Below are 15,294 nucleotides of genomic sequence, written 5' to 3' on the forward strand. Positions count from 1 at the left end.
CAGATAAAAGAAAGGGGGATCTTGTCATCAGGGTGTCAAAAGGAACCTAGGGACAGGAAAACCTAAGGACTCACGAGGGAAAACTATATTTTAGACTAGCATGGTAGAGGGTGTAAAAGTCATAAACGTCGTCGGAAACGTTTTTTAGGAAAAAATTTGCAAAAATAGTAAAAGTAGCAGAAACTTGTTAATTCTGGAACACAACTTAAATTAAAATTGTCAATTATATTGAATATACGTCAATTAAATAGTCCATATCTTTGGTATAAGGTCTCTGTGCAGATTAGGTTTTGGAGACTTTTAAAAAAATGTTTTGTTTTTGTTATTCATTTTTATTCTGTTTTTTTAGACACTCACAAAAACTTAAAGTAAATTTAAAATAAATGGACTAACAATAATAAAAACATTTACATATATAAGTTGGAATTAAAAAAATCACAATACATTACAATATTACATGACAATAGTTTTAAAACTTATATTAAAAAATTAAGGACATAATTATTTACAATAAAATTTATTTTACAATTACAAAGAGCGTTTGGTGACAGATCATAATGATGGCTAAAACTTAATAATAACCGATTGTTTCTATACAAAGTTAATAAAGTACTATAACAACACTAAATAATTTGTGAATTAAATGCAAAAAGAGAAAGAGAAAACCCAAAAATGAGTTCTCTCAAATATATAGAAAGCTATGTATCCTAAAGCCCAAGTCACAATGGAACCATTAAGCGTTGTTTCGTGGCATATATGGCAGCTCCACTAGTCGCTTCAGGGAATCGAACATTAACATTACATCCAAACGGATCCGTTATGGCTTCGGCTTAATGTGGAAGGTCAATTTTGATGACATTTAAGGCACTGCCATCATTTGGTTAATTGGTTCGTTAATTTCAATAATGTCTTTATTAAAAATATACATACTTTATTGGAAGTAACCTATGACCAATTCACATTCCTTCCACCCACTTAAAAAATAAGAACATCTGCAAAATACCCTTCTAAAGTAATAACCTATTGCCTAGATTCAAATTTGTCCTAAGTAGTGTTCCATTTTCTCACATAATCTTTCTGGGATTATTTCACAGAAATCCCCTTAAATTTCATGGGGAAGTAGGCGAGGTTTTTAATGGTTTATTTACACAACGAACGAAGTTTATATTCTCCTATTCCCACATTTCCCAACTCACGCCTTATTAATTTCCTCTTGATCTTTTGTGGGAACCATTTTATATGTCCTATCCCGCTTGAACCACAGCCAATTATTTTCATTGAAATAATCCTCAATTTGTTCCAAGGTGCGTCCCTTGGTTTCCGGCTGGAAGAGATACATGAAGATCGAAACCAAAATACTGGCCACACCAAATATTATAAAGACACCTTTCATACTAATACTCATGTGGATCATGGGGAACATTTTCGTCAGACCAAAGAGAGCCACATTCATGGCAGCAAATACACCGCCAGCAGTGCGTCCTCTAATCTTGGCGGGGAAAAGTTCACCAATCATAATTCCAGGCATCACCATCAACGAGGTGTTGAAAGCAATATAAGCCATCAAACAAATACCTGCCACAATGACATCGGTGCCACTCTTGGGTTGTCCCTCACGCACATACATATAGGCACTCAATACCAGACAACTCAGACCCGATCCAATACCCGATAAGATCAAAATCAATCTTCTTCTTATAAATAATAAAATAATACAAAATATTAGAGTACAACACATCCGTATGACAGCAGTCCATATGGCGGCCTCCTTGGGATCAAATCCAGCTCCAAACTCTGAAATTATATCGATAGCATAGAAGACCACAATAAATGTACCCGAGGCAATTTGAAGGAATGAAAATATGATCACAATAACCAATGGTTTTATGGCAACTCGTTGACAGCACAACTGGAAAATGTTTTCATTCGTCTTTGTGGTGGCCTTTTCCTTATCCAATCTATCCGACATGGCATTCATTTCCTTTTGGGCCATAATATCATTGCCACGCAAGAATGTTAAAGCTTTACGGGCCTTTTCCAACTTTTTATGTCTCAAAAGCCAGGCGGGACTTTCAGGTATGAAAAATATGGCCAAAGCTGCTAAGGCTGGTAAAACATTTCCACACCAAGCCACAGCTCGCCAATGCAATGCGGATCCTAAGGCATACACAATAAGAATACCCAAGGAATAGGATACAAAGGGAGCACCAATCAGCAGGCCACGAAGATTTGGTTCAGCAGTTTCAGCAATATATACCTGAAATGAGGGGAGGAAATATCAAAAAATTGTTACTCAGCGGTTGGATATAAAGAAGGTTCAATTAAGAATGTAAACAAAATGCATTATAAGGATGTAAACATAATAAAGTAAAGAAAACTATATACAGTCAGGCTGAATTAAAGTTTTCCTATGGAAAACCATATTCACCCAGGCTGAATTAAAGTTTTCCTATGGATAACCATATTCAGCCAGGCTGAATTAAAGTTTTCCTATGGATAACCATATTCAGCCAGGCTGAATTAAAGTTTTCCTATGAAAAACCATATTCAGCCATGCTGAATTAAAGTTTTCCTATGGAAAACCATATTCAGCCAGGCTGAATTAAAGTTTTCCTATGGAAAATCATATTCAGCCAGGCTGAATTAAAGTTTTCCTATGGAAAACCATATTCAGCCAGGCAGAATTAAAGTTTTCCTATGGAAAACCATATTCAGCCAGGCTGAATTAAAGTATTCCAATGGAAAACCATATTCAGCCAGGCTGAATTAAAGTTTTCCTATGGAAAACCATATTCAGCCAGGCTGAATTGAAGTTTTCCTATGAAAAGCCATATTCAGCCAGGCTGAATTAAAGTTTTCCTATGGAAAGCCATATTCAGCCAGGCTGAATTAAAGTATTCTAATGGAAAACCATATTCAGCCAGGCTGAATTAAAGTTTTCCTATGGAAAACCATATTCAGCCAGGCTGAATTAAAGTTTTCCTATGGAAAACAATATTCAGCCAGGCTGAATTAAAGTTTTCCTATGGAAAACAATATTCAGCCAGGCTGAATTAAAGTTTTCCTATGGAAAACCATATTCAGCCAGGCTGAATTAAAGTTTTCCTATGGAAAACCATATTCAGCCAGACTGAATAAAAGTTTTCCCATGGAAAACCATATTCAGCCAGGCTGAATTAAAGTTTTCCTATGGAAAACCATATTCAGCCAGGCTGAATTAAAGTTTTCCTATGGAAAACCATATTCAGCCAGGCTGAATTAAAGTTTTCCTATGGAAAACCATATTCAGCCAGGCTGAATTAAAGTTTTCCTATGGAAAACCATATTCAGCCAGGCTGAATTAAAGTTTTCCTATGGAAAACCATATTCAGCCAGGCTGAATTAAAGTTTTCCTATGAAAAACCATATTCAGCCAGGCTGAATTAAAGTTTTCCTATGGAAAACCATATTCAGCCAGGCTGAATTAAAGTTTTCCTATGGAAAACCATATTCAGCCAGGCTGAATTAAAGTTTTCCTATGGAAAACCATATTCAGCCAGGCTGAATTAAAGTTTTCCTATGGAAAACCATATTCAGCCAGGCTGAATTAAAGTTTTCCTATGGAAAACCATATTCAGCCAGGCTGAATTAAAGTTTTCCTATGGAAAACCATATTCAGCCAGGCTGAATTAAAGTTTTCCTATGGAAAACCATATTCAGCCAGGCTGAATTAAAGTTTTCCTATGGAAAACCATATTCAGCCAGGCTGAATTAAAGTTTTCCTATGGAAAACCATATTCAGCCAGGCTGAATTAAAGTTTTCCTATGGAAAACCATATTCAGCCAGGCTGAATTAAAGTTTTCCTATGGAAAACCATATTCAGCCAGGCTGAATTAAAGTTTTCCTATGGAAAACCATATTCAGCCAGGCTGAATTAAAGTTTTCCTATGGAAAACCATATTCAGCCAGGCTGAATTAAAGTTTTCCTATGGAAAACCATATTCAGCCAGGCTGAATTAAAGTTTTCCTATGGAAAACCATATTCAGCCAGGCTGAATTAAAGTTTTCCTATGGAAAACCATATTCAGCCAGGCTGAATTAAAGCTTTCCTGTGGAAAACCATATTCAGGCGGGCTGAATTAAGGTTTTCCTATGAAAAACCATATTCAGCCATGCTGCATTAAAGGAAGAAAACCACATTCAGTCAGGCCGAATTAAACTTTTCCTACAGGAAACCATATTCAGTCAGGTTGCATTAAAGTATTCCCACAGAAAACTACATACATATATTCAGCCAGGCTGAATTAAAGTTTTCCTACAGAAAACCATATTCAGTCAGGCTGCATTAAAGTTTTCATACCTGTCTGAATATTGTTTTCCATAGGAAAGCTTTAATTCAGTCTGGCTGAATATATGTATGTAGTTTTCTGTGGGAATATTTTAATGCAACCTGACTGAATATGGTTTCCTGTAGGAAAAGTTTAATTCGGCCTGACTGAATGTGGTTTTCTTCCTTTAATGCAGCATGGCTGAATATGGTTTTTCATAGGAAAACCTTAATTCAGCCCGCCTGAATATGGTTTTCCACAGGAAAGCTTTAATTCAGCCTGGCTGAATATGGTTTTCCATAGGAAAGCTTTAATTCAGCATGGCTGAATATGGTTTTCCATAGGAAAACTTTAATTCAGCCTGGCTGAATATGGTTTTCCATAGGAAAACTTTAATTCAGCCTGGCTGAATATGGTTTTCCATAGGAAAACTATAATTCAGCCTGGCTGAATATGGTTTTCCATACGAAAACTATAATTCAGCCTGGCTGAATATGGTTTTCCATAGGAAAACTTTAATTCAGCCTGGCTGAATATGGTTTTCCATAGGAAAACTTTAATTCAGCCCGCCTGAATATGGTTTTCCATAGGAAAACTTTAATTCAGCCCGCCTGAATATGGTTTTCCATAGGAAAACCTTAATTCAGCCCGCCTGAATATGGTTTTCCATAGGAAAACTTTAATTCAGCCCGCCTGAATATGGTTTTCCATAGGAAAACTTTAATTCAGCCCGCCTGAATATGGTTTTCCATAGGAAAGCTTTAATTCAGCCTGCCTGAATATGGTTTTCCATAGGAAAGCTTTAATTCAGCCTGGCTGAATATGGTTTTCCATAGGAAAACTTTAATTCAGCATGGCTGAGTATGGTTTTCCATAGGAAAACTTTAATTCAGCATGGCTGAATATGGTTTTCTATGAGAAAACTTTAATTCAGCCTGGCTGAATATGGTTTTCCATAGAAAAACTTTAATTCAGCCTGGCTGAATATGGTTTTCCATAGGAAAACTTTAATTCAGCCTGGCTGAATATGGTTTTCCATAGGAAAACTTTAATTCAGCCTGGCTGAATATGGTTTTCCATAGGAAAACTTTAATTCAGCCTGGCTGAATATGGTTTTCCATAGGAAAGCTTTAATTCAGCCTGGCTGAATATGGTTTTCCATAGGAAAACTTTAATTCAGCATGGCTGAGTATGGTTTTCCATAGGAAAACTTTAATTCAGCATGGCTGAATATGGTTTTCTATGGGAAAACTTTAATTCAGCCTGGCTGAATATGGTTTTCCATAGGAAAACTTTAATTCAGCCTGGCTGAATGTGGTTTTCCATAGGAAAACTTTAATTCAGCCTGGCTGAATATGGTTTTCCCTAGGAAAACTTTAATTCAGCCTGGCTGAATATGGTTTTCCCTAGGAAAACTTTAATTCAGCCTGGCTGAATATGGTTTTCCCTAGGAAAACTTTAATTCAGCCTGGCTGAATATGGTTTTCCATAGGAAAACTTTAATTCAGCCAGGCTGAATATGGTTTTCCATAGGAAAACTTTAATTCAGCCTGGCTGAATATGGTTTTCCATACGAAAACTTTAATTCAGCCTGGCTGAATATGGTTTCCCATACGAAAACTTTAATTCAGCCTGGCTGAATATGGTTTTCCATAGGAAAACTTTAATTCAGCCTGGCTGAATATGGTTTTCCATAGGAAAACTTTAATTCAGCCTGGCTGAATATGGTTTTCCATAGGAAAACTTTAATTCAGCCTGGCTGAATATGGTTTTCCATAGGAAAACTTTAATTCAGCCTGGCTGAATATGGTTTTCCATAGGAAAACTTTAATTCAGCCTGGCTGAATATGGTTTTCCATAGGAAAACTTTAATTTAGCCTGGATGAATATGGTTTTCCATAGGAAAACTTTAATTCAGCCTGGATGAATATGGTTTTCCATAGGAAAACTTTAATTCAGCCTGGATGAATATGGTTTTCCATAGGAAAACTTTAATTCAGCCTGGATGAATATGGTTTTCCATAGAAAAACTTTAATTCAGCCTGGCTGAATATGGTTTTCCATAGGAAAACTTTAATTCATCCTGGCTGAATATGGTTTTCCATAGGAAAACTTTAATTCAGCCTGCCTGAATATGGTTTTCCATACGAAAACTAAAGACTTTCCATAGAAAAAAGGGTTTCCTATAGAAAACCATTTTCAGATATGTTGAATATAATTTTATTTATTAAATTCCTTATTCAAGTATAGGAGAATTATTTGAATTTTTTTTTTTTGAAGTGTATCTCTCTGGTCACGTCGTTCCCATTCTAGAAATCTATTTCAATTGACACGCTTTTCGCTCACAGAAATGTAGGTCATTCACTTTATTGGTTTTGTTTTTGCTGGGTGGGTGTCATTTGTTGGATGGGGGGTGCGGTGCGTACATATGACAACTGACCTGCTAAACTATTTCATTTAATATTTGCTGAATCGTAGTAGTAATGTTCTGATGACCTTGAACCTTTAAGATTCAGGTTCAAGAATTATTCGCCGTCATATTTGATTTGCAAAAACCAATTACCAAAGAATGAACTATCCATCATAAATAGACACTATGTGAAGAAAAGGAATCTATGGCGGCACTTCCGACAATAGCATCATCTATCATTTTTCTGTGTGCTTGTATGTGTGGCATCGTTGTGTGGTGTCCGGTAATGCGGTTCTTAATAGAGCAAATATAAACAAATCCACTTATTTTTCATCGTGGATCACAAAAGTGTTTATCTTCCACTGAAAGCTAAAAATCTGATGATGAATATGTCCATGACTTTTCCCAATAAGATGTGTTTTGTTTTCTAATGCTGCTGCTCTGTATGCCTCCTACAATTGAGCCAGCCTGCCTGTCTTTTGACATGTGCGCTCATAACCACTGGTGGGAATTTTTTATGCTAATGCACCACCACCACCAAACAATGGCTGGGGACAATGGAGATTTCCGAGTTTGTGACATGGAAAGGGGTATGCGTGTGTGTCAGTCTGTAATAGATGACAGCTATGCAAAATAGTTCCGCATTTGTAAGGTTACAAAGAGTACCCCACGGAGTGGCGTCTTGATTGTGGCCACACACTTAAATGAAATGAAAACTGAAAAAAGTGAGCAACAAAATCTGGTCTAAGCTGTTCATTATTTAATCTTCATTAAATTATAACCCTGGCTGGCTGCTTGGCTGGCCTATGGCGTAATTATTTTGTTTTCGCTTTCATTTTATATGAAATAACAAAAAAAAAAATACGTACCTGAGCCGGTCCACCCAAAATGCCTGTGGCAAAACCACACAGTAAGCGACCGATCAACAGCATTGGATAGTTCTGGGCCAAGGCTAAAACACTCCATCCCAAAAATACGGGTATCACGGATACCAACAATGTGGAACGTCTTCCCAGATAATCGGCCAAGGGTCCAGAGATAAATGAACCTACCGGGGTGGCTAAACTATGAACACTGGCTGAAATAAAAATGGAAAAATTTAGGGAAATACGTTTGACATGTTTTGAGGTTTTGTCACTTACCAATCCACGAACCCATTTCAATGTCTATGACAATTTCAGGTGTTGAATTTGTAGCCGACGTTCCCGCGATACTTAATTGAGGTAATAATACTGCTGAATAGCCAATGGGCATACCGCAAGCGGCAGATAACAATAGAACGGCACATGTGGCAATGATCTGCAAAAGAATAGGCAAGAAGATATTTTAGATTAAATGGAGGGTAAGTAAGACAAAAAATTTTTAGGGTATGTGATAAAAATTAGTCTGACTGAAATTAATTCTAATTTTAAAGCTTCAATATTCAGCCTGGCTGAATGAAAGTTTTCTTATGGAAAACCCTTACTCAACCTGGCTGTATAGAAGTTTTCTTACGGGAAACCCCTTTTCAGCCTGACTGAATAGAAGCTTTCTTATGGAAAATCCCTATTCAGCTTGGCTGAATAGAAGTTTTCTTATGGAAAACATCTATTTAGCTTAGCTAAATGGAAGTTTTCTTATGGAAAACATAATTTTCGTATGGAAACCCACTATTCAGCCTGGCTGAATAGAAGTTTTCGTATGGAAAACCCCTATTCAGCCTGGCTGAATAGAAGTTTTCTTACGGAAAACCCCTGGCTGAATAGAAGTTTTCTTATGGAAAACCCCTATTCAGCCTTCTTATGGAAAACCCCTATTCAGCCTGGCTGAATAGAAGTTTTCTTATGGAAAACGCCTATTCAGCTTGCCTGAAAAGAAGTTTTCTTATGGAAAACATCTATTCAGCCTGGCTGAATAGAAGTTTTCTTATGGAAAACCCCTATTCACCCTGGCTGAATAGAAGCTCTCTTATGGAAAACATATATTCAGCTTGGCTGAATTGAAGTTTTCTTATGGAAAACACGTATTCAGCAGTTTTCTTATGGCTAAATAGAAGTTTTCTTATGGAAAACATCATTTTCGTATGGAAAACCACTATTCAGCCTGGCTGAATAGAAGTTTTCGTATGGAAAACCCCTATTCAGCCTGGGTGAATAGAAGTTTTCTTATGGAAAACCCCTATTCAGCCTTCTTATGGAAAACCCCTATTCAGTCTGGCTGAATAGAAGTTTTCTTATGGAAAACATCTATTTAGCTTGCCTGAATAGAAGTTTTCTTATGGAAAACATCATTTTCGTATGGAAAACCACTATTCAGCCTGGCTGAATAGAAGTTTTCGTATGGAAAACCACTATTCAGCCTGGCTGAATAGAAGTTTTCGTATGGAAAACCCCTATTCAGCCTGGCTGAATAGAAGTTTTCTTACGGAAAACCCCTGGCTGAATAGAAGTTTTCTTATGGAAAACCCCTATTCAGCCTTCTTATGGAAAACCCCTATTCAGCCTGGCTGAGTAGAAGTTTTCTTATGGAAAACCCATAGTCAGCCTGGCTGAATAGAAGTTTTCTTATGGAAAACCCCTATTCAGCCTGGCTTAATAGAAGTTTTCTTATGGAAAACCCCTATTCAGCCTGGCTTAATAGAAGTTTTCTTATGGAAAACCCCTATTCAGGGATAGGGATTTTCAGGGCTGAATAGAAGTTTTCTTATGGAAAACCTCTATTCAGCCTGACTGACTATGGGTTTTCCATAAGAAAACTTCTACTCAGCCAGGCTGAATAGGGGTTTTCCATAAGAAGGCTGAATAGGGGTTTTCCATAAGAAAACTTCTATTCAGCCAGGGGTTTTCCGTAAGAAAACTTCTATTCAGCCAGGCTGAATAGCGTTTTCTCTCAGAGACTTCTATTCTGATATTCTGAATAGTGTTCTTTCTATAAGAAATGTTCCTTTCAAACTATAAAAAAACGTATATTCAGGCTAAATAGTGTTTAAATGGTGTTTAGTTTAAAAATTAAATTCTCTTTCAATATTCATTCCATTCACTTTCACTCAATGGTGATTTGTATTACTTATGACCCACTTTTATTTGTATTCTCTAGATACATTTCCTTATAATTAATAATATTACACAAAACAATTAACAAATGTACGAAGTCAGCTGTAGAAAAACTTGTCAATCGAGACTCAAATATCGGTTGAATTTCTTATTGTATTGAAATTGTACCTCGTTTATTGTCTCCCATTTTTTATTAAATTCATTGTGGTACAAAATGATGATGACGCTCATCATCAACATTTTGAATGTTCATATCATATCTGGATACATATATACAGCTTGTCAAGGTAATTTTTTCGAACCAAGAAAACGAACATTACTGTTAGTTTTTACTCGGACAAATTTTTATTTAAAGAGAAGAATATGTTGTGCCAGACAGACCCCAGGCCACATTGGAGATAAACAATGCCCTATATGCCTCTAACCTATGTATATGCCTAGTACACGAGGATGAAATATAACAAATATTAGCTATGGAATAAGCATATAAAGAAAGTTGATAAATCTACCAAAAAGTACCAGTTCATATTACCAAAAGAGGGGAACATCTATTTTTCAGCAGCATGTTTAACGACATAATGAAATTGACCCTAATCTATTATGTACGTCTGCGAACGACAGTATAAGAGTTGTGAAATTTGTTCTAGCATATTGAAATATTTCACTACATTCAAGTAAGTAAGAGTACATATATATTTATGTCGTACTAGCGGACCCGGCGAACTTCGTCTCGCTATTAAGGAATAAAATTTCATACAAAAACTCAATTTTCGATTTTTCCAATCTTCCGACTTTTCCAGAGAGATTTTCCAAAATTTTCTTCCGTAAAGACCTTCTCCTCGAAAATACGAATAACTGACACAAAATTTTACAGAAATCGGCCTAGCCGTTCTCATTTTATGAATTACTATACATTTTTTACACCATTTTTATATATATAGATATGTACATACATATTTATGTATATTTGCATGCATATGAATTTACATACGCGTATTGATGCTGGTTAGAATGAATGAACATTTAATTGATTTGTTACTCAATCGAATTCATTAAAAATATTTGTGGTTTCACTTTCGATAGTGTGGCAATCGATGGACATAAATTAAAATTTCATAAACAAATCATAAAATCAATTAAATGACAAATATGTAAATGGAAGTATGTACACATTTGCATATTGGGTAGCTTTGTAATAAACAACCGAGGACAATTTAGCGAAACTTGGAAAGAGACTCACGCTCTGTGTGTGTTGTACACATTTGAATCTTTGGTAGCTGGGAAATAAATAGTCGAAGACAATTCAGCCGATCTTGAGATAGAGTCTCAGAGTAAATGTTTGAGTGCATATGATTCCCGTAAAAGGTGTGAGTTTTTGACCTCCTTGAAAAGTCATCGGTTTTGGGTGTTTTGTTAGTTAACCACCTTACCATACAAACACACCGCAATGTAAACCAGTAGGGAAAGAATCAAAGTCGGGCAGGGCCGACTATATAAAACCCTACACCACTGTGAATAAGTCAGATATATGTATGTATATGGGAGTTATATCCAAATATGAACCGATTTCCATATAATTTGGCAAATTTTTTTCTGGACCTCATTCCATCACATGTTTCAAATTTCATCAAAACCAAATGCCTAAACTCGGGCGAAAATATATAAGTGAGCTATATCCATTTCTGAACCGATTTCAATGTAATTTGGCAAACTTTTTTCATGGCCTAATTCCGGCCTAATTTCATGAAAATCGGACATATATAGCCTGATTGGTGCACCAAATACCTAAAATCGGATAAATTTATATATGGAGCTATATCCAAATCTGAACCAATTTTTACCAAAAGCAAGTAAGAAAGTATCAGTCAGCTGTGCTGACGCAGATATACCCTCAGCCATTGACCAAAAAAACAGTTTGGAAAATATTTTTGAAAATGTATTAAAGTTACCTTGCACAATAGCCATATGTGACGACAGGGTTTTGGAGCTTTTGGGCCATTATCTCGGAATGTATTGACTTACTCCGGAAAAAAAAATTGTATCGTTACCGTGCCGCGAGACCAACCTACTGAAAAAATAATCAAAACTACCCGAGAGGAGCTCTTAAACTTCACTTTATCCGAATTTTGTGTGGGAGGTACCCGAAGGAGTGGACCGATACAATCCATATTCCAACCTGATACATGACTGGATGAAATAATACGATATGCAAAGTCTGCACCAATCAGAAACTCCATGCGAGAATTGTCTTGCGGGTTTGCCATTTTGGTTGGTGTCGTCAGGGTTTCATGCAGCTTTTAGGCCAATATCTCAGGAAGTATCGACTTGCGCAGGAAAAAAAAATTTACTGTCGTAAAGAAAGCCGCAAGTACAAACTAATGAACGAAATTTCAAAACGATCCGAGAGGGGCTCTTAAATTTCACTTTATCCGAAGGAGTACACCGATATAGTCCATATTCGAACCCGATCTGTATTTGGAAGAAATAATACGATGTGCAAAGTTTGGACCAAATCGATTGCTACCTTCGAGAGTTATTGTTCACACCATTTTACAGAAAAATTTTCAACTTTTGTGGGGAGGACCGACATGACCCATCTTTGAACTTAAACTAAGTTTGGACAAAATATATTTTGGTTCGAATCGGTTGATCCGTTCCAGAGTTATCGTGCGCACCAGCCAGACAGACAGACGGACGGACATTGCTAAATCGACTCCCAATTGTCTGAAACGAATTTCGTCCAAACATACTTGGGGTCTAAAACCGTTATTTCGAAGAGGCACATTTTTGGTCGTATAAAAGTGTATATATCCTTTCTAGCCTAAAGGCTGAGGGTATAATAAATAGCGTTTGTCCTTTGACCAAAAATTATCTTCCCCAATTTTTATTTGAAATGGACAATAAATGCGACCTGAACTTTGATTACAAAAATACATGTACAGATGGACAGACTGACGGACGTACATAAATCGACTCAGAATGTGATTCTATGTATATCCCTAAAAGGAACTATGGGTCTATCTAGTTTCCCTTTGTAAGTTACGTACAAATGCACGAAAACATAATACCTCTTACGACTGTGTAGGGTGTAGGGTATAACAACGGAACAAAATACAATTTGCAAACATTAATAACCTGCGAATATGCAAGGAAGTACTACGGAATGGAAAGAAGAAGCATCAATACATCAAGCGATACCTCAAACATTTTGAAAGCACTTGGAAAGAACATATGGCCGATGCCCCCCAATTATACTAAAATTATTCTAGTCGATTTTATACTACGTTTATATTTCTCCGGATTTAACAAACCCACAGGGGTTTCAAATGTCAATTTCAATGCTTATATTTCAAATAAATCCTCATAAAGGAGGTTAACCCTGAAAAAGTCGGTAATATAAACATGGCCTTAATGTCAAAATCAAAAAGTGGACCAACTGTGAAAAAATTTTGCCTCCACAGTGAATGAGGCTGTTAAACATCTTAAACAGAAGATGTAAAACCTTATTTAGCTGAAAATCGTCCGAATTTTTTATGCCCTCCACCATGAAATATTCTGAACTTATCTGTACTTATAAAAGAGTTGAGTAATGATGACTGACTGACTCACTGTTTGATAATCAACGCGCAGACTAAACGGCTAAAGCTAGAATCTTGAAATTTTTGGTGAGGGTCACTCTTGGTCCGAAGGTGTCAGATAAAGCTGGATTTTTGGAAATTCGAACTTGAACGGTACAAAAAGTACTAAAAGGTACTAAATATGATACCCTTTGTATTAGGCAAACGCGAAGAGCTAGAATTCTGAAATTTGGAATGAGGTTCACTGATGGAGAGCTAGAAAGGTGTACCAAAGGGTTTTTGGAAATTCGAACTATAAGTGTACGAAAAGAACTAAATGTTACTAAATTTAGTACTATTTGGTGAACGAATAGAGCTAAAATCTTGAAATTTGGAATGAAAATCAAGGTTTAGAAGATGAGTTGATATAAAGAGGTGGTTTTGGAAATGTGTACTCATGTGTACGAATAGTACTAAATGGTACAAAATTTTGTACAATTTGAACTTCGGCGAACCGATAAAGTTGGAATTCTCAAAATTTGGAATTACTATTACTGTTGGAGTGTAGGTTTCAGGTATGGAGGTAGTTTTCGAAATTCGCACATATGGGTACGAAAGGTACTAAATAGTACCAAATAAGGTACAATTTGGATTTGGGGGAACAGATGGAGCTGGAATCCTGAAATTTAGAATTAGGATTACTGTGGGAGTGTAGGATAGAGGTATTTTGGAAATTCGTACTTTTGGGTACGAAAAGTACTAAATGGTACCAAATTTGGTACAATATGAATTTAAGTGATCGGATAGAGTTGGAATAGTGAAATTTGGAATTAAAATTACTATTGGAGTGTGGGCTTGGGATACTTTTGGAAATTCGTACTTATGGCAACGAAAAGTACTAAATTCGTACTTGTGGATACAAAAAGTACTTAGTGGTACTAAATTTTGTACAATTTGGATTTGGATGAACGGATATAGCAGGAATTCTGAAATTTGGAATTAAGATTACTGTTGGTGTGTAGAATTGAGGTAGTTTTGGAAATTTTTGGTTATGGGTACGAAAAGTACTAAATGGTACCAAATCTTGTACAATTTGGATTTGAGTGATCGGATAGAGCAGGAATAGTGAATTTTGAAATTATGATTACTACTGGAAATTTGGAATTAAGTTTACTGTTGGCATGTAGGATTGAGGTAGTTGTGGAAATTCGTACTCATGGGTACGAATAGTACAAAATTGTACCAAATTTGGTACAATTTGGTTTTTGGTGAACGGATATAGCTGGAATCCCGAGATTTGGAATAAGGAGTACTGTTGGAGTGCAGGATTGATAAAGTTTTGGAAATTTTTAGTTATGGGTAGGAAAAGTACTTGGAACACAAAAATTTTGAACAATTTGGATTTCAGTGATAGGATACATTTCGAATCGTGAAATTCGGAATTAAAATTGATGTTGGAGTGTTGATAGAGGTAGGTTTAGAAATACGTACTTTGGATACGAATAGTACTAAATGGTACCAAATTTGGATTTAAGTGATCGGATATATCTGGAATCCTGAAGTTCAGAATTAAGCTTATTGTTTGAACTTAGCACTGAGGTAGTTTTGAAAATTTGTACTTATGGGTACGAAAAGTACTAAATTTGGTACAATTTGGATTTCGGTGATCTGATGCAGCTGCAATCCTCAAATTTGGAATTAAAATACCAGTTGAAGTGAAGGATTGAGGAAGTTTTGGAAATTATTAGAAATGTTTGGAAATGTACTAAATAGTACCAAATTTGGTACATTTTGGATTTGACCGAACGGCTAGAGCTGCAATCTTGAAATTTGGAATTGAGATTACCGTTGGAGTTTGTTTTGGAAATTTGCACTTATGTTTACAAAAAGTACTAAATTTGTTACAATTAGGATTTGGTAGTCTTAGGGGTACGAAGATGGTTCAATGCATGGTACAATTTTGTATTGGACTAACGAATAGACCTGG

At 36.1% G+C, this 15,294-nt stretch overlaps 1 protein-coding gene across 1 annotated transcript in view; it reads right to left on the minus strand.

The window, feature by feature from the left end:
• Positions 1-311: 311 nt before the first annotated feature.
• pippin (solute carrier family member pippin) overlaps positions 312-15,294 on the minus strand; it is a 72,605-nt gene continuing 57,622 nt past the window's right edge. Inside the window, exons 3-5 of the mRNA XM_073956772.1 lie at positions 7,861-8,017; positions 7,588-7,796; positions 312-2,257 (exon numbers count right to left, since the gene is read on the minus strand). Of these exons, the coding sequence (XP_073812873.1) occupies positions 1,193-2,257; positions 7,588-7,796; positions 7,861-8,017 (1,431 nt within the window). The 3' untranslated portion in view covers positions 312-1,192. The remainder of the gene's footprint in view (positions 2,258-7,587; positions 7,797-7,860; positions 8,018-15,294) is intronic.

This window comes from Musca autumnalis, unplaced genomic scaffold (assembly GCF_047663935.1).
Source record: "Musca autumnalis isolate F117 unplaced genomic scaffold, ASM4766393v1 scaffold_5, whole genome shotgun sequence".
NCBI lineage: Eukaryota > Metazoa > Arthropoda > Insecta > Diptera > Muscidae > Musca > Musca autumnalis.